The 21,003-nt window shown below is 36.3% G+C and overlaps 1 protein-coding gene and 1 non-coding gene across 8 annotated transcripts in view; both read left to right on the forward strand.

Annotated features, from left to right (window-relative positions):
- Positions 1–21,003, forward strand: part of STXBP5L (syntaxin binding protein 5L) — a 381,398-nt gene that overhangs the window by 69,695 nt on the left and 290,700 nt on the right. For all 7 annotated transcript variants that reach the window (XM_027060943.2, XM_027060941.2, XM_027060949.2 and 4 more), the window contains exons 4-5: positions 15,345–15,426; positions 19,538–19,638. In XM_027060943.2, the coding sequence (XP_026916744.1) occupies positions 15,345–15,426; positions 19,538–19,638 (183 nt within the window). The remainder of the gene's footprint in view (positions 1–15,344; positions 15,427–19,537; positions 19,639–21,003) is intronic.
- On the forward strand, positions 15,622–15,731 carry LOC113600070 (U6 spliceosomal RNA). The gene has a single exon (XR_003421038.1). It is a non-coding gene; the product is annotated as a U6 spliceosomal RNA (small nuclear RNA).

The raw sequence follows: 21,003 nt of genomic DNA on the forward strand, positions 1-21,003 counted from the left end.
TGGACTAAATGCACCAACCAAAAGACATAGGGTGTCAGAATGGATAAAAAAACAAGACCTATCTATTTGCTGTCTATAAGAGACTCATTTTAGACCTGAGGACACCTTCAGATTGAAAGTGAGGGGATGGAGAACTATTTATCATGCTACTGGAAGCCAAAAGAAAGCTGGAGTAGCCATACTTATATCAGACAAACTAGACTTTAAAGGCTGTAACAAGAGATGAAGAAGAGCATTATATAATAATTACAGGGTCTATCCATCAGGAAGAGCTAACAATTATAAATGTCTATGCGCCGAATACGGGAGCCCCCAAATATATAAAACCAGTTAGTCACAAACATAAGCAACCTTATTGACAATAATGTGGTAATTTCAGGGGACTATAACACTCCACTTACAGAAATGGATAGATCATCTAGACACACAGTCAATAAAGAAACAAGGGCCCTGAATGATACATTGGATCAGATGGACTTGACAGATATATTTAGAACTCTGCATCCCAAAGCAACAGAATATACTTTCTTCTCGAGTGCACATGGAACATTCTCCAAGATAGATCACATACTGGGTCACAACACAGCCCTTCATAAGTATACAAGAATTGAGATCATACCATGCACACTTTCAGACCACAATGCTATGAAGCTTGAAATCAACCACAGGAAAAAGTCTGGAAAACCTCCAAAAGCATGGAGGTGAAAGAACACCCTACTAAAGAATGAATGGGTCAACCAAGCAATTAGAGAAGAAATTAAAAAATATATGGAAACAAATGAAAATGAAAATACAACAATCCAAATGCTTTGGGTTGCAGTGAAGGCAGTCCTGAGAGGAAAATACATTGCAGTCCAGGCCTATCTCAAGAAACAAGAAAAATCCCAAATACAAAATCTAACAGCACACCTAAAGGAACTAGAAACAGAATAGCAAAGACAGCCTAAACCCAGCAGAAGAAGAGAAATAATAAAGATCAGAGCAGAAATAAGCAATATAGAATCTAAAAAAACTGTAGAGCAGATCAATGAAACCAAGAGTTGGTTTTTTGAAAAAATAAACAAAACTGATAAACCTCTAGCCAGGCTTCTCAAAAAGAAAAGGGAGATGACCCAAATGGATAAAATCATGAATGAAAATGGAATTATTACAACCAATCCATCAGAAATACAAGCAATTATCAGGGAATACTATAAAAAATTATATGGCAACAAACTGGACAACCTGGAAGAAATGGACAAATTCCTAAACACCCACACACTTCCAAAACTCAATATGGAGGAAATAGAAAGCTTGAACAGACCCATAACCAGTGAAGAAATTGAATCAGTTATCAAAAATCTCCCAACAAATAAGAGTCCAGGACCAGATGACCTCCCAGGGGAGTTCTACCAGACGTTTAAAGCAGAGATAATACCTATCCTTCTCAAACTATTCCAAAAAATAGAAGGGGAAGGAAAACATCCAGACTCATTCTATGAAGCCAGTATTACTTTGATTCCTAAACCAGACAGAGACCCATTAAAAAAAAGAGAACTACAGGCCAATATCCCTGATGAATATGGATGCAAAAATTCTCAATAAGATACTAGCAAATCAAATTCAACAGCATATAAAAAGAATTATTCACCATGATCAAGTGGGATTCATTCCTGGGCTGCAGGGCTGGTTCAACATTCACAAATCAATCAACGTGATACATCACATTAATGAAAGAAAAGATAAGAACCGTATGATCCTGTCAATTGATGCAGAAAAAGTATTTGACAAAATTCAGCATCGTTTCTTAATAAAAACCCTTGAGAAAGTCGGGATAGAAGGAACATACTTAAACATCATAAAAACCACTTATGAAAAGCCCACAGCTAATATCATCTTCAATGGGGAAAAACTGAGATCCTTCTCCCTGAAATCAGGAACATGACAGGGATGTCCACCCTCACCACTGTTGTTTAACATAGTGTTGGAGGTGCTGGCATCAGCAATTAGACAACAAAAGGAAATCAAAGTCATCAAAATTGGCAAGGATGAAGTCAAAAAACTGTAAGGATGGGGCACCTGGGTGGCTCAGTCGGTTAGGCATCCAACTTTGGCTCAAGTCATGATCTCACAGTTTGTGAGTTCAAGCCCTGCATCAGGCTCTGTGCTGACAGCTCAGAGCCTGCTTCAGATTCTGTGTCTCCCTCTCTCTCTGCCCCTCCCCTGATCGTGCTCTGTCCCTCTCTCTGTCTCAAAAATAAATAAACATTAAAAAAACTATAAGGTTGATTACAAAGAAAAAGAAAGGGAAAAAAAAGAATGAAAGAAAAAGAAGTAAAAAGAATAAAAAAGCCTTGGCAAAAAAAAAAAAAAAAAGGAGAAAAGGAAATGAAAAATACAAACAAGAAACTTTGACTCTGATTCCAAAAGAAAAAACTGAAGAAGAAAGAAACAAAGAAAAAAGAAAGATAGGTGTTGTTTTGAAGCCCTGGATCTCAGTGCATTTGGTATATGGGGGATGTTGGCTATGCTGGTCTTCCAGAGAAGAGGTCAGCTGCTTTGGCATAGAGTCCCAGTAAATAAGCATTTGCCAGGCACAGGAGGTTGGGGTTTGGTGTTAGTGGGTCCCACCTCCACTGGGGGCAGCTGTATTGCTCTCTGAAGTGCCACTGTGTTGTTGTTGGGGGGAAAATGGTGCCACTCTAATATCTTGTCTTGAACCAGGGATCTCACCCCCCTGCTGTTCAGGCAGCCCTCACAGAATAGCAAAGGCAGTAAGCTCACCCTGTGCCACAACTCCCCTGCATTTTCCCAGCAAGCAGCTGGGATTCAAAAGCCAAAGTCTGAAAGGATCCAGCACAGATGTGCTCCTCTCCTTTGGAGTAGAGCTCCATGCTGTGTGAATTCCTCTGTCCCTGAGAAACAGTCCCACTCCTGCACAGTGTGTGGAATCTATGTTGTTACTACTGAAGGCAGCAAAGGTAATATTCCCTCTCGGCGCACCTCTGTCTCCTGATGATGAAAAGCCTTTGGCTGGCACCTGCAGGGTCATTTATCCTTGGGAGGCAATAAACGCTCTTCCAAAAGTACTCCAAAAGGGGAATGTTCTCTCTCAGTGGCTGTGCATTTTTCATATAAGGCCTTTATTTTGTTGAGGTATGTTCTCTCTAGACCTACTTTGTTGAGGATTTTTATCATGAATGAATGTTATAGTTTGTCAAATGCTTTTTATCCATCTAGTGAAATGATCATGTGGTTTTTATCCTTTCTCTTATTTATGCAGTGTGATTTGTGCAGATTGATTTGTGATTGAACCAATTATGCAGATTGATTTGTGATTGAACCACCCTTCAACTCAGGAATAAATCCCATTTGGTTGTGGGGAATGATTCTTTTAATGTACGGTTGGATTGGATTTGCTAGTATTTTATTGAGAATTTTTACATCCATGTTCATCAGAGTTACTGGCCTGTAGTTCTCTCTCTCTCTCTCTCTCTCTCTTTTATGGTATCTTTATCTGGCTTTGGTATCAGGGTAATTTTAGCCTCAATTGGGAAGTTTTTCCTTTTTTATTTTTTTGGAATAGTTTGAGAAGAATAGGTATGAACTCTTCTTAAAATTTTTTTAATGTTTATTTATTTTTGAGAGACAGAGAGAGACAGAGCATGGGTGGGGGAGGGGCAGAGAGAGGGAGACACAAAATCCGAAGCAGGCTCCAGGCTCTGAGCTGTCAGCACAGAGCTTGATGCAGGCCTTATATTTACAAACTGTGAGATCATGACCTGAGCCAAAGTCAGACGCTTAACTGACTGAGCCAGTTATTAACTCTTCTTTAAATGTTTGATAGAAATGGCCTGTGAAGCCTTCTGGTCCTTGACTTTTGTTGGGAGTTTTTGATTACTGATTTCCATCTCCTTGCTGATAATTGGTCTGTTCAAATTTTCTATTTCTTCCAGCTTCATCTTTGGGAGGTTATATGTTTCTAGGAATTTATACATTTCTTCTAGGTTGTTGAATTTGTTGACGTATAATTTTTTGTAATAGTCTCTTACAATAGTTTGTATTTCTGTGGTGTTGGTTCTTATTACTCCTCTTTCTGATTTCATTTGAGCTCTCTCTCTCTCTCTCTCTCTCTCTCTCTCTATCTCTCATGAGTCTGCCTACAGGTTTATATTGTTTATCTTTTCAAAGAACTAGCTTTTGGTTTCATTGATCTGTTCTATTGTTTCTTTTGTTTGCATATCATTTATTTCTGCTCTAATTTTTCATTAAATCTTTCCTTCTGGGTATTGGTTTTTCTTCTTTTTCTAGCTCCTTTGGGTGTGTAAGTTTAGATTGTTTATTTAACATTTTTCTTGTCTTGGGGTAGCCTGTATTGCTATGAATTTCCATCTTAGAACCACTTTTTCTGCCTCCCAAAGGTTTTGGGTTATTGTAATTTCATTTTCATTTGTTTTCATGTATTCTTTTATTTCTTCATGTATTTCCTGGTTGCCCCATTCATTGTTTAGTAGCATGCTATTTAATCTCTATGTATTTTTTGTTTTTCTAGTTTTTTTCTTGTGGTTGACTTCTAGTTTTATAGTGTTGGTAGAAAAGATGCATAGTATGACTTTGATCTTCTTGAATTTGTTGAGGCTTGTTGTGTGGGCTAATGTGTGGTCTCTTCTGGAGACTGTTCCATGTGCACTTGAATGTGTTTTTTTCTGTTTTATAATGGAATGTTCTCAGTAGATATGTTAAATCTTTCTGGTCTAATGTGTCACTCAAAGCCACTGTTTCCTCATTGATTTTCTATTTGGATGGTCTATCCATTGATGTAGGTGGGATGTTAAAGTCCTCTACTATTATTGTATTACTATTGATTAGTTCCTTTATTTTTCTTATCAACTCTTTTGTGTATTTGGGTGCTCCTATGTTGAGTGCACAATATTTACAATTGTTATACCTTTTGGTGGATTGTCCCCTTTATGATTATATGTGTTCTTTTTCTCTTGTTAGAGTCTTTTTTTTTTTCAAGTCAATTTTGTCTGAGATAAGTATTGCTACCCCTGCTTTCTTTTGGCATCCAATTTGCATGATAAATTGTTTTCCATCCCCTCAATTTCAATCTGCAGGTGTCTTTAGGTCTGAAAAGAGTCTCTTGTGGGCAGTGTATGGGTTCGGTCTTGTTTTTTTATCCACTCCATCACTCTGTGTTCTGATTGGAATGTTTAGTCCATTTACATTCAGAATAACTGTTGGTAGGTATGTTTTCATTGCCATTTTATTACTTGTTTTATGGTTGTTTTTGTAGTTCTTCTGTGTTCCTTTTTTCTCCTTGCTGTCTTGTTTCATGGTTTGCTGGCTTTCTTTCATGATATACTTGAATTCCTATGTCTTTACTTTTTGCATATCTATTAGTGGTTTTGATTTGTGGTTACCATTAGATTTTCATATATCATCTTCTGCATGTACTAGTTTATATTAAGTTGATGGTTGCTTAAGTTTGAACCCATTCTTTACTCCCCTCCTCCACATTTTACATATGATGTCATAACTTACATCCTTTTATTTTGTGAGTTCTTTGACTGATTTTTGCTGATACACTTTTTTTGGTACTGCGTTGTGCTTCCTACTTTTCTTACTCTTAGTTATGGTCTTTCCTTTCCACTCATAGAGTTCCCCTTAACATTCCTTGCAGGTCTGCTTTAATGGTCATGAACTCCTTTAGCTTTTGTCTTAGAAACTCATTATCTCTCCTTGTATCCCAAATAATAGCCTTTCTGGATAGAGTGTTCTTGGTTGTAGATTTTTTCTTTCAACACTTTGAACATATCATACCATTCCCTTCTGGCCTGCAGAATTTCTGCTGAAAAACTTCTGTGGTAGCCTTATGAGATTTCCATTTTATGTAATGATCTTCTTGATGCTTATTAAAATTTTTTCTTTATCACTACTTTTTGCCATTTTAATTGCTATGTGTCTTGGTGTGGACCTCCTTGGTTTGATTTTGTTGAGGGATTTCTGTGCCTCTGGGATCTGGATTTCTGTTTTCTTCCCCAGATTAGGGAAGTTTTCAGCTATTATTTCTTCCAATAATTTTCTGCTCCCTTTGCCCTCTGTCCTTCTTCTGGGATACCTATAATGTAAATATTATTATGCTTGATGGAGTTGCTGAGTTCCCTAAGTCTATTCTCATTTGACATAATTCTTTTGTGTCTCCCTTGCTCAGCTCTATTACTTTCCATCACAATGTTTTCCAGGTCATTCGTTCATTCCTCTGCTTCCTCTACCTGCTATTTATTCCATCAAAATGAAAATTTTTATTTCATTTATTGTATTCTTCATTTCTGATTGGTTCATTTTTTTTTATCTCTTTGTTAACTGTCTCACTGATATCCCTTCTTTCCTCAAGTTCAGTGAATATCTTTGTGATCATAACTTTAAATTCTCTATCCAGCATATTACTTATATCAATTTTGCTTAAGTCTTTTGCTGTGGTTTTGCTCTGTGCTTTCATTTGCATATTCCTCTGTCTTTTCTTTCTGTCTAACTTATTTAGTCAGGCTTTCTATGCTAGGAAAGTCAGATATGTCCCCTCTCTTTAAATTAATGGCCCAAAGAAGAAAAGGTCCTGTAGTGCCCTGCACTGCAGTATCCCCTGTTCACCAGAACCTAGTGCTTCAGGTTTGTTTCCTCTGCATATTGCTTGTGCCCTGATGTTGTTTCTTGGCTGCTTTTTCCTCCATTCCAGTCATCTTCAATGGCTCTCTTTGCCTGTTTTGGTCAGTGTTAGGTCCTGTAGTGTTAGGGGCCATTCTCTGGGGCTGCCTTGGGTTTGACTTTAGTAAGACTATTTGTTTGCCAGAGATGCAGTAGCAGCAAACTGTAGGGCACTTTCCCTCTGTTATCCCTTGAGAAGCTTTCATTGGTAGGTGGGGCCTGCAATCAGACCAACTGTCTGCCCCCAGCCCACTGCTATGGCCACCATCTGACTGGTCTGTGGTTATCTTCCCTTCATCCCATGGCAGAAGTCACTCTAGAGTGGTGCCGGCCGTGTTGGGGTTGCTTGCATACTGCCAGGCTCATAGCCCATTTTGAATTGACTCTAGCCAAGAGTATATTGGAGGGTGCACCCTGGTGAGAGGGGACATGCTGCATCTGGGACAGCTAGGGTGGGGCATGCTGTTTTAACAAGGTGTGAGCCAGTCTGTTTGTAAAAAGACCTATTACAGTTGCTAGAACCCGGGAAGGCTGATGCAAAGCTGCAGAGCGCATGAGTGGGGCCTGCAATTTTAACATGGTGCATAGAGATCTTCTGCAGGAGGGGCCCCACTGTTGCCCTGGGACCAAGGCCCACAAAGCATGCAGGTCAGGAAACAAGGTGTTGGCAACGTTTGTGCTGGTCTTCTCTGGGAGGGGAGCCATAATGCTGTGATTGAGGAAAGTGTGACTGGAAAGGGTGGATCCACTGAGGTCTGGGGGTCTAGGGTTGGCATACACAAGTTAGGTAGTGAGTGTTGGGCCTGTGTTGGTTCCCGCTGATGGCTATGTGTTCATGCTGGTGGGGGAAGAAAATGGCACCTGCCAGCTCCTTTGTTCCTGGAGAAGTCCCTCAGTGAACCCTGCCCCTCCAGACATGCTCTGAGATTAGTAAATAACTCTTCCTCCAGTCTGCCTGAGATGTTTATTAAATTGCTGCTTCTGTGCTATATCTCTGTGGGCTTTTTGTAGTGCTGTCTCTTTAAAAGCAGAGACAGCTTCTGATTGCCTCTGGGCTCTCCCAGAACTGAGAAGCTTATTTTTTAAATTCCAGGTTTTAAGTCATGCTGGTTGTCAGCACTCACAAAATTTGGCCACTCACTCTAGTTTTCAAAGCCAAATGTCATGGGGATTCGTCTTCCTCATGTGGGCTTCCCAGTGTGATAGTCTGTTTCTCTCCCTTCTCTGTGCCTGATGCTGTCTCCCCCCCTTGGACAGCCTATGGTCTGTTTAGCTCCCTACCACATCGCTGCTCTTCCTACCTCTTTGATGTGGCCTCCTTTCTACTACAGTTAGTTTTGGAGTTTGTTCTGCCCATATTGTTTTCTGGGTTATTATCTCGTTATATGGAGTTATCTCTGGAGTGTTATATGTTCATGGGACAAAAAGGTGAACTTAGGGTTCTCCTACTTTGCCATCTTTCCAGCCTCTCTTATCTCTTTTTAATGACAGCCATTCTGACAGGTGTGAGGTAATAGCTCTTACATTTCCCTGGTGATTATTGAGGTTGGGAATTTTCTTTTTACCTATTGACCATTTGTATGTCTTTGTGAAAATGTCTGTTCAGGTCTTCTGTCCAATTTTTAAAAAATTTTGCTTTTGATTTTTATGCATTCCTTATACATTTTGGATATTAACCTCTTATCTGATATATGGTTGCAAATATTTTCTTCCATTATACATATTGCTTCTTCATTCTGTTGTTTTGCTATATAGTAGCTTTTTAGTTTGATGTAGTCCTATTCGTTTATATTTATTTTTGTTACTTGTGCTTTTGGTGTCATAAGCAAAATTGCCAATATCAACGTAAAGGAGATTTTTGCCTCTGTTTTCTTGCAGTATTTTTTTTTGGGGGGGGGGTGTTTAGGTTTTATATTTAAGCCTTTAATACATTTCATGTTAATATTTCTGAATGATGTGAGATAGGGGTTCAGTTTCATTTTTTTTTCACATGTGAATATCCATTTCTGTACAGAGAACACCCAATACCATTTATTGAAGAACCTGTCTTTTCCCTATTGTGTGTTCTAGGCTCCTTTGTCAAATATCAGTTGACTGTATATGTGTGGACTTATTTCTGGGCTCTTGATTCTGTTTCACTGGTATGTGTCTGTTTTTATACTAGAATCATACTGTTTTGGTTACTATAGCTTTCTAATACAGTTTGAAATCAGGAAGTGTGATACCTCCAGCTTTAGGTTTGTTTCTTAGGAGTACTTTGGTTACTTGGTTCTTTTGTGGTTCCATAAAAATTTTAGGATTTTTTTTTCTATTTCTGCGAAAACTGGAATTTTGATAGGAATTACAACAAATCTATGGATAGCTTTGGGTAGTATGGACATTTTAACAGTATTAATTCTTCCAGTTCACGAACACAGGATATCTTTCTATATTTGTGTCTTCTTCAATTTCTTTCATCATTATCTTAAATTTTTTATTTTACAAATCTTTCACCTCCTTCTTTAAATGTATTCCTAAGTATTTTATTGTTGTTGTTGTGCATGTGTGTTTTTCTATTACTGTAAGAAGGTTTTGTTTTCTTTATTACTCTTTCTGATCTTTTGTTGTTAATGTATAGAAAGGAAACTGATTTCTGTATGCTGATTTTATATCCTGCAACTTTACTAAATTCATTTATTCTAACATTTTTTGGTATTATCTTTAGGTTTTTCTACATATAATTTTATGTCATCCACAGAGATAATTTTACTCCTTCCTTTATGATTTAGATGTCTTTTATTTCTTTTTCTTATCTTATTGCTTTTCCTAGGACTTCTAGTACTATGTTGAATGGGTGTCATGAGAGTGGGCACTGTTGTTCTCTTGATTTTATTTATTTTTATTTTTTAAAGTTTATTTATTTATTTTGAGAGAGGGGGAGAAAGAGAATGAGAGAATGCATCGGAAAGGCAGAGAGCAAGGGAGAGAGAGAGAGTCCCAGGAAGGCTCCACACGGTCAGTGCAGAGCCGGATGTGGGGGTCGAACTCACAAACCATGCCATAATGATTTGAGCCAAAATCAAGAGTCGGTCACTTAACTGACTAAGCCACCCAAGGTTCCCCCTCTTGATTTTAGAGGAAAAGCTTCCAACTTCTTTCACCAGGTATGATGTTAGCTGTGGGCTTGTGGTATATGGCCTTTATTATATTAAGGTATCTTCTTTCTATACCCAATTTATTGGGAGGTTTTTTTTTCATGAAAGCATGTTGAATTTTGTCAAATGTTTTTTTCTTCATCTTCTAGAGAATTATATGATTTTTATCTTTCATTTGTTAATGTGGTGTATTATTTTGTTATGTATGTTGGACCATCCTTGCATCTCAGTGATTAATCCTACTTAGTCTTGGTGTCTGATTCATTTTGTATGCTGTGGAATTGGTTTGCTAATATTTTGGAGAGAATTTTTGCATCTATATTCATCAGGGATATTGGCCTATAATTTTCATTTCCTGTACTGTCCTTTCCTGGATTTGGTATCAGAGTAAGGTTGACCTTGTAAACTAAGTTTGAGGGTGTTGTCTCCTCTTAATTTTTTTAGAAGACTTTGAAAAAGATTGGCATTAATTCTTTAAATGTTCTGTGGAACCATCGGGTCCTGGGCTTTCTTTTCTTGGGAGGTTTTGATTATTGCTTCAATCTCTGTAGCCATTGTTAGTCTGTTTAGATTTTCTGTTTCTTCATTACTTATTCTTGGTAAGTTTCATGTTTCTAGGAATTTATCCATTGCTTTTGGGTTATCCAATTTGTTGATATGTAGTTGTTCATAGTAGTTTCTTATGATTCTTTGTATTTCTGTGGGGTCACGTGTAATGTCTTCTCTTTCATTTATAAGTTTATTTTCCTCTTTTTTTCTTGATTGATCTAACTAAAGGCTTATTTTGTTTATCCCTCCAAAAATAAACATGGCTCTTAGTTTTATTGATTTTTTTCAATAAAAAAATAAAAAAAATCTGTTATCTTTATTTCAGTTATTTCCTCCCTGATTTTTATAATTTCCTTTTTTTCCCTGTTAATTCGGGCTTAGTTCTTTTTCTAATTCCTTTTGGTGTAAAATGGTTGTTTATTTGAGATCTTTCTTTTTTCTTAATTTAGGCATTTGTGGCTATAAACTTTCCTTGTAAAACTGCTTTTCCTACCTCCCATAAGTTTTGGTGTGTCTTATTTTCATTTACATTTGTCTCAAGATACTTTATGATTTTCCTTTTGGTTTCTTCTCTTATCCATTGGTTGTTCAGGATTGTTTGTGTGTTTTTCTTTCTTTTAAAAAATTTTAAGTTTATTTATTTATTTTGAGGCAGAGAGCAGGGAAGGGGTAGAGAGGGAGAGAGAGAGAAAATCCTAGGTGGTACAGAGCCCAATGTGGGGTTCAAACCCACAAACCATGAGATCATGACCTGAGCTGAAATCAAGAATCAGATGCTTACTGACAGCCACCCAGGCACCCTACAATTTTGCATTGTTTAAATTCTATTTTAGTGAATTTTTCAGCTTTCCTCCTGTTACTGATTTTTTAGTGTAATACCACTGTGGTCAGAAAAGATACTATAAATTGTTTCAATATTCTTGCTTTGTGTTCCAACATATGATATATCCTGGAGAATGTTTTGTATGCCCTTGAAAAAAGATGTGTATTCCGGTCTCTTGAATGTGATGTTCTTTATATGTCTGTCAGGTCCATTTGGGCTGTAGTGTTATTTAGGTCCACTATTTCCTTCTTAATTCTGTGTGGATGATTTCTCTAATGTTGAAAGTGGGGTGTTTAAGTGCCTTACTATTATTGTGTTCCCTTCTATTTTACCCTCCAGTTCTGATAATATTTGCTTTAAATATTTAGGTGCTTTGGTGATGGTACATACATATTTATAACTGTTATATCCTCTTGATGAATTGACCCCTTTATTACTATATTGTGACTTTTTCCTTTTGCCACTGATTTTGACTAAAAGTCTGTTTTATCTGACATCAGTATATTTTGGGTTACCATTTGCATGGAATGTCCCTTATCATCCCTTCAATTTCAGCCTATGTATATCTGTAAAGCTAAAGAGAGTCTTTTGCAGACCACATATCATTGGATCTTGTTTCTTATCCATTTAGGCACTTTGTGTCTTTTGATTGGAGAATTCGTTTATTTACATTTAAATAATAGATAGGTAAGTACTTGATATTGCCATTTTAAAAATTATTTTCTGAATTTTTAATTCCCTTGTTCCTTTGTTCTTTTTTTTCTCTCTTAATTTGTGTTATTTAGATATATATTTTTTATGTACTTTAATTCCTTTCATTTTATCTTTTATGTAACAACTATAGATTTTTTTTTCTTTTTGGTTACTATAAGGCTTATATAAAACATCTTAGAGATATAATAGTCTAAGCTGATAACAGCTCACTTTCAATCACATACAAAAACTCTACACTTTTATTTCACCTCCCCCAACAATTTATGGAATTGTCACATTTTACATCTTTATATATTGTGCATCCATTAACAAAATATTGTAGCTACAGTTCTTTAAATATTATCCTTAGTTTTTATAATAGAGATAAAAGTGATTTATATACCACCATTAAAATACTAGGGTATTCTGAATTTATGTATTTATTTACTCTTTATAGTGAGTTTTATACTTTTATGTTTTTATGTTGTTACATAATGTCCTTTCATTTCAGCTTGAATCCCCTTTCATGTTTTATTAACAGCAAGTTTAGTGGTAATGAACTCCCTTAGCCATTGTTTGTTTGGGAATGTCTTTATTGTTCCTTCATTTCTGAAGGATTGTTTGGCTGGGTGTAGTATTCTTGGTTGGCAGATTTTTTTCTGTCACTACTTTGAATATAATATCCCACTACCTCCTGGCCTGCAAGATTTCTGCAGAGAAATCTACTGATAGACTTATGTGAGTTCCTTTGTATGTGACAAGTTGCTTTTCTATTGTTGCTTTCAAAATTATCTCCTTGTCTTTGACTTTAAACGTTTGGTTATAATTTTTCTGAGTAATTTCTGGGTTGATCTTGCTTGGGTTCCTTAAAAAAATTTTTTTTTAAATATTTGTTTATTTTTGAGAGACAGAATGCGAGCACGGGAGGGCAGAGAGAGTGGGAGACACAGAATTTGAAGCAGGCTCCAGGCTCTGAGGTGTCAGCATGGTGCCTGACATGCAACTTGAACTCACAAACTGTGAGATCATGACCTGAACTGAAGTCAGATGCTTAACTGACTGAGCCACCCAAGTGCCCCATGAGTTCCTTTGAACTTCCTGTACCTGGATATCTATGTCTTTTCCACAGTTTGAGAAGTTTTCAGCTATTTTCCTTAAATAATCTCTCTGCTTCTTTCTCTTCCTTCTCTGGGACTCTCATGATACAAATACCAACTTGCTTGATGGTATCCCATAATTTACTTAGACTTTCTTCACTCTTTTTTTGTTCTTCTGTCTAATTTCAGATGATTTATCTTTGAGTTTGCTAATCCTTTTGTGTGATCAGTCCTGTTATTGAAGCTATGTTCTAAATTTTTCATTTCTGGCATTGTATTCTTGAGCTCTAGGATTTCTGTTTGGTTCTTTTTTTATAGTTTCTGTTTATTAAATGTATTTTGTTCATAAATTGTTTTTCTGATTTTGTTTAGTTGTGTTCCTTTTGCATTTTAATTCGCTTTTTAAAAAGATGATTATTTTGAATTCTTTTCTGGGTAAATCATAGATTTCCATTTTTGGGGGGTCTGTTACTGGAGTGCTATCAGTGCTCTTTGGTGGTGTCATATATATTTAATTCTTCATGATCTATGTTGCCTTGCATTGGTGTCTGTGCATTTGCAGGAGCAAATGCCTCTTTCAGTTTTTATAGAATGGAAGGTAAAGGCCTTCTCTTGTCTGTTCCTTGGACTGATAGTATTACTTCTAGAATCACAGTTGTGCTGGGTTGGAGCTGGTTACAAGGCTGTCACTGGATCTGTGGTAGAGTCTGTGGTTGGGCTTGTTACCAGAGCTTAGGCCGGTGTGGATCACTTCTGGTCCCTGGGTGCATACTACTGCCTGTAGTACTTTGTTAGTAGGGTGGTACTGCACAAGGCTTCACGTGTGGCTCCTGTTATCAGGTAAATAGACAGTGGGCTTATTATCAGGTAGATGGTGGGTGTGGCTCCCATCAGATCCCTGGGAGAACTGCTGCCTCCTTACTTGATGGCTCCCTAGGTAGGCAGGATTGACCCTAGACTGTACCTAAGAGGTGCTGGAACTGAGCCTCAGGGCTGTTTTACAATCCACAAGAAAGATTAGGATTCTCAGACTGGCTCTGTGGACAGAGATGGGCATGTCTCCCTCCAGGTCACTGAATAGGCTGAATTGGTCCCTGATCATGGCTTAAGGGGCTCAAGTTGAGTATAGGGACCTTTCAGGATCTTTTGGAGTACAGTTGTAGCTCTTACCAAGCCCCTGTGCCTGTAGGACAGCTCAGGGATTGAGGCTGGAGGTGTCTCCTGTCAGGTCCCTGTGGCAGCAGGACTATTCACAGGCTGCAGTTGGAGGGGTTGGAACTGAATATAGGGCCCTTTCAGAGTTATCAGGATTGCAGGTAAGAATGTTTCCCACTGGGACCCTGGACCTTCAGGATTGTTGGCTGGCTGTGACCGTGAGGAGGCTGGGATCATGTATAGGCCCTTTTAGGATCATTGGGAGGACAGATGGGAGTGACTACAGCCTGGACCTCTTGCCAGCAGGCCTACTTGTGGACTGTGGCTGGAAGGGGCCCAGAGTAGAATATAGGGCTCTTTCCAGATCTTCAGATGCATAGATGGTAGTATTCTCCACTGGGACCCTGGACCCTCAGGACTGCTGGCCGACTGTCAGACTGTTGCTGTGAGGAAGATAGATCCCTTTCAGGATCTCTAGGGGTACAGATAAGAGTGTCTCCAACAGGGTCACTGTGCCAGCAAGATTGTTCCTAGACTGTGGCTGAGAAGGTCTAGAGCCTAGTTACAAGGTTGTTTAAGAATCTATGGTCTGCTTGAATTTGGTGGGCTTACTTCCAGTGGCTCCTGCACTGTACCCAAGAGGAGCTAGAGCTGGTTCAAAGACCACTTCCAGTCCACAACTGATGTAAGGTCTGTATGACTACCACCTGATTTGGGTAGGAGTGACTCTTCCAGGTCTCTTGGCATATAGCAAATTCTGGTGACCCCAAGTTGAATGGGGGCTGTAGCTGAGTTCTGAGGGGGGGTGCAGAGCTATTTCTATTTCTGTAGTTGAGACTACAGTCAGTAAATCAGTTGCCTGGAGTAAGCCTGCCTTCTCAAAACAACTCTTTTCATTCTTGGACTGCACTGGGGTTTTGCAGCCTCCTATATGGATCTGGAAGCTCCCAGGAAGGCACTTTTGTCTGTGCATGGATGCCAAGTTGTTGTCAAGAAGGGCATTTGTGCAAGAGATGTCCTATTTGGCCATTTTGTTGTCCTGTGTTACATAATGTTATTTGCATCAACTAAGATATTTTGACTCTTTATTTACAAAAATCAGGATAACTTAAAAGCAAAACATTAGATGCTAAGTAAGTTAGTTTTTTCTTTACTAATTAATACTAGTACTAAGTGAAATCTTAGAATCCTTGACATTTATTATATTAGACTCGGGAGACCTGGAGTTGATTGTTATTGCCAACATGAAAGTGGTGCAGCAGTCCTGCAGCTCCAGTTCTTGATCAATGAGGTAAGGATTTTCTTGACTATCACAGAGGCATACACATATGCACTGCATTAGTTGATGTGATCTTTTTAATATTATGATATATAAAAATGTATTATTTTTATTTAAATATGTTATATTTTGTATATTCTAAATGCTTAAAGATATATATGTGTGAAATATTATTCATGGTCACATTTCTTAAAAAAGAATATTTCAGTGCTCACTTTGGCAGCACACATACTAAAACTGGAATGATACAGAGAAAGATTAGCATGGCCCCTGTGCAAAGATGACATGCAAATTTGTAAAAGACTATTTTAGTATTTGTCAATTTATTAGATTGTAAAGGAAAAAGGTCGTACCAGAAGAATGTTATTGTTATTCAGCATAATTTACAGATTATTTAATTTTTTTAAACTTACTAAAACCAATTGCTTCCTTGATCACTAAATTTTTTTCTGCATGCCAACTTAAATTTTATAATCCAGCACTAACTTCATGTTTTGCCTTTATCTTTCATGAAATAATCTTTTCAGTTATTTACCTATGGGTTCTGCTATCTATATATTTATACATATTTGTTGGTATATGTATGCATTTGTATTTATTTGTATATCCATAGGTATTATGACAATTGACTCCCTACTCCATCCCTGTTTTTATAGACCTATGGTGATAAAGAGCCTCCTAAAGACAAAGTATGTAATTAATTATAAAGCTCAGAAAGGTTGCAGATCTTTCATTAGTTGAAGACTTCTTAAAGCCTTCTGGACTCATATTTTTATTCATGTTTTAAGTGGGCCATTGAGTTTTCGAGACCTGTGTTCAATTAAGTGAGCCAGTCAATGCAAAAATGCTTTAAGGATTTGTGCCATACTGGGGTGCCTGGTGGCTCAGTCGGTTAAGCGTCCAACTCTTTTTTTTTTTTTAATTAATTTTTTTAACGTTTATTCATTATTGAGAGAAATAGAGCACGAGCATGGGAGGGGCAGAGAGAGGAGACACAGAATCTGAAGCAGGCTCCAGGCTCCAAGCCACCAGCACAGAGCCCCTTGTGGGTTTGAACTCACAAACCGTGAGATCATGACCTGAGCCAAAGTCAGACGCCTAACTGGCTGAGCCACCCAGGCGCCCCTAAGTGTCCAACTCTTGATATCTTCTCAGGTTCTGATCTGGTGGTTGTGAGACTGAACCCTGCATCAGGCTCCATGCTGAGCATGGAGCCTGCTTGGGATTTTCTCTCTCCTTCTCTCTCTGCCCCTTCCCCACTCATGCATGTGCTCTCTTTCTCTCTCTCAAAATAATAATAATAATAATAAAAAAAAGCATTTGTGCTGTACTGAATTTAGGCACATAGCAGACTGAACTCAGTGCCTTGAGAAAAAGAAAATGAATTATTGCTGATTGTTTCCTTATGACATGATGATTTTATTCACTATCTCCATATATTTACCTATATTTTTTCTAAAAATTTTATAATCATAAACATGGGTAAAATGGTTCATAGAGCTTTGTATCAGAGATAGTTAAGGCATGAAAAATTTGTGATGTTGGCAAATGTCCACCCTTTACTTCTTTTGGCTGAAAATCTTTCTCAGAAGATTGACAATACTAGCATATTTTACCTTATAGTCATATTTACTATGGGATACCACAATGAGAGAGGGAGATAAAGAAGAAAAGGGAAAATGTTTAAAAACATTTTATTATAATACTTGTCATTAGTATTTAGAATGCCAACCTTTTTGAAGTCTCAGTGTTACTCTGTAACTCTTAGTAGAGTGATCTCAGCCTTTTGCCTTCTGCATGGCTGTTCACTAGCAGGTATAACTTGTTTCTAGGTGATTTTCTCTCATTTTGATCCTCTGAGAATCATCTTGAAATCCTTAGGTTTACTTCTGTGCTGTATAACTAAGTAAAAAGAAAGCCTTTAACATCCTTCAGTTTCCATCATCTAACCAGAACTAGTTACCCTGATCCATCTTACACTCAGCTCTTTTACCTTTTTCCAAACTTCCTAGTCTGACCTCATGGCTGGTATTTTTATTTGTTTTTAATCTTTTCACAAATTTTTATTACTTGTGCTTCTTACAGATTCACTTTGCTTTTATAAATAAGTCCTAGACACCTGCTGATGTGCTTACTTTCTTATGTGTCTTATAATCTTTATTGGTGGTGTTATGCTCAGTGGTACTGTTCATGTCCCTCCAAAATGATAAATTGTTTCCTATTTTTGTCATAGAATTAATAATTCTATGACTTCCTTCTTAGATTTATTTGGCTATTAAACTGATGTTGAACATATGTTGCTTTATTTTAATTCCATTGCCTTTGGCATATTGTATCTTTTGTATAGCACATAACTATTTATAGAATTTTTATTAATTTCATGTATCATGTTCTATCCCCACCCTAGTCTAAGTGAATTTCCATTGTCCTTAGAAAGGAGATCAACATCCTATATCTAAAAAATTAGCCTATCAACACTGGCAAGCAATCCTAGTAACATTCCAGTTTGTATGTAAGAAACATTTGGGGACAGTTTATACATAAAACAAGCAAACAAACATAAAAATCCTCAAGGCCTGTATGCAGTACATTTTATTGCATGGAATGTAATTATGGGTTCATGTTAAAAATATATATATGAGTGTATACTTTTAATCATGTGTATTTATATACTAGTATATAAATGTGCAAATTATATACATTTTAAACATATTTTAATGGATATACTCTTGGATTATGACTGATGTTTTAAAAGCTATTCTTTGAGCCTGAAATCACAGGTATACAATATGAGGAGAAGCATGATAGGATACATGAGCATTTTTGTCTTAGGAATCTAAATGTTCTTCTATAACAATTTCTATCTTCTCTTTTTTAATCCCTAATGAAGAAATAAATTCTGGGAATTTCATTATAGTTAATCTGATCATCTAAATGGGGTAATCATATTGATATCTGCAGTTGATATTATAAACTATGAAAGGTTACTTGTAACAGAGTACTTTGGAAAATATGAAAAGAATTTTAGATATCTCAGGGTATGATGATTCTGCAAGATCTGGCATTTTCAGCTGGGAAACCTATAATGGTAAAACTTCTGACATAGTTTAAGATGTTCCTAGCTCACGTAAATAGTTTAAGCATACATATCCATGAAATCATACATGGCAGCTAGTTATCTGCCCTTATGGTATCTGCCATATTAAAAGGTAGAAAACATACTAGTGTATTTGAAATATAATTTATTTGTATTTGGACATAATGTAAAAAAATCTTTGTATTATTTTTGTAGTTATACTGAATTCTAATTGGAGAAATGTTTTCTTTTATTAAAGGTGTTTTCTTTTATCACAGATGAAGCTTCTTGAAACCAGTTAATTCTTGAAAATAAATTATACCACATGTACTTTTTAGAAAATATATATAATTTACAACTGTACAGAGAATCTTTACAAATGGTAAATAAAATATAAATATAAAATATAAAATATGACCAGATTGCAATTTTAAAACTTGGTTGGATATTTTCTTTTCTGGAAAGCTACATAGTATGTATGCAAATAGTAGAAGTGAGAAAATTAAACCTAGTTTTTCCCAAAGAAAATATAAAAAAATTTTTTCTAAGGTTTTTTTAGTGTTTATTTACTTTGAGAGAGAGAGAGCATGAGCAGGAGAGGAGCAGAAAGAGAAGGAGAGAGAGAATCCCAAGTAGGCTCTGCCCTGTCAGCACAGAGCCTGATGTGGGGCTCAATCCCATGACTGCAAGATCATGACCTGAGCCAAAATCAAGAGTTGGACACTTACCTGAATGAGCCACCCAGGTGCCCCTACAAAAAATTTTTAGTATCCATAACGATGCTACAATAATTATTTCTCTCCAGTGGCAAATGCATATTCCTTGAGCTAGTCATCCTGACTAGCAATAGTTCACTTGCTTCTTCTATTCAGCATTCTTAGCCCTCCTGATTGAAGTATGTACAATAGTTTTCTTTACATTTCTAGGTTATATAGATACAAGTAACTCTTAAAGTAGTGTAAAATATAGCAAATCAGCTTGTTGGTTTTGCCTAACAAAAAACTCTTAAGGAAGTCACTCACTTACTTTGTCTTCTTTTTGTTTCAGGGTGCCTTGGTTAGTGCGAGTTCAGATGATACACTTCATTTGTGGAACCTTAGACAAAAAAGGCCAGCTATTCTTCATTCTCTTAAATTTAATCGAGAACGGTAAGAATGTTTGAGTTAAACAATTTCTTAATGTATGAAAAAAGTATTTCCTGAGAAGGAAGGTTAGGTTTCAAGGTTAACCTTGAAAGACTATTTTTTTCATAATCTTAATATCTAGAAATAACTTAATGTTAGCCTTGTTTTTATAGTTTATTTCATAGAAAATTCATAACTGATATAGATTTAATCATCTACTAATGGGGAACTCCTAACATTTTTATTCTCACTGTAAACTGGCACTACAACAATGATGTGTTCTTTCCCCTAGGCCAGGGTGCTGAAAACTCCCTAAAATTTGAAAGTCAAGTAAATACTAAATGTATTTTTATACCTTTTGATCATGGCAATTGTGTCTTACATTTTCATTCTTTTGCTTAAATATTTTTACATGAAAAAAATAGCAGGAGAAAGTTTTAGATTCCAAAAATATTTGTTGAGCGGTACTACACATACAAGCTAAACGTTTTCACAAATGACAATTTGATCAGAATTTAGATTCCCTCATTTTAGAATGAAATATTAATAATGAGAAAGAGAAAATTGAATGGAAATGGGAAAAATTAATAGGTTTTATATCTAACTACCAAATTTTAATGTTTCTAATGTTGTATTCAATTAGTCCTAGAACATAATTCACATCTACTCAATTGATAATCCACCTGGAGATAAAGTAAAATTTGTATTTCTTTATATGTCTCTGTAATTTAACTATAAAATAACCTGATATTTGTTTATTATTTGGAAAACAATCTAACTCTTTGCAGTGAATGAGAAGGGCCTTCACAGGAAAATTTGATGTTAATGAAAGGAAAAGAAACCCCTGAGAAGTAAATTTACACAGATTAGCAAGTACTGTTCAAATTGAGGTAGGTGAATAATGGAGGCAGGCAGTCATTGCTGAGAACTCAAGATAGTACTTACATTGTTGAATAGTAATACTTTAATATGTAATCATCACTATATGGGCAGAGCTTAATGAAGTGAATCTGTTTTTATAGCTATGTGAGAAAATAGGATGGCATAAGTTATGCAGACATTCTTTTTTTTTTTTTTTTTTTTTTACCTGAAGCTTTTTCTTTTTCTGTTTGGGTGCATACTATACTATTTAAATAATTAATCCTCAATATTCTGAGTAATATTCATGAGTATTATTTCTACAGTATTTTAGGATTTGGCATCAATGGAAATTTTTATTATACCTAGTATATTTTGAGAGGAGAGAATATATATTTTAGATGTTTGCTAAAACTAGATAGAATTTATTTAGATCTAATTTTGGTTATATTATCTTAAATTTTAAAGTAATACAACAGAAGTTTCAGGATATTGAAAAATTTAAAGATCAGTCAAGAGTTGTTATACTAT

This window comes from Acinonyx jubatus, chromosome C2 (assembly GCF_027475565.1).
Source record: "Acinonyx jubatus isolate Ajub_Pintada_27869175 chromosome C2, VMU_Ajub_asm_v1.0, whole genome shotgun sequence".
Lineage (NCBI taxonomy): Eukaryota > Metazoa > Chordata > Mammalia > Carnivora > Felidae > Acinonyx > Acinonyx jubatus.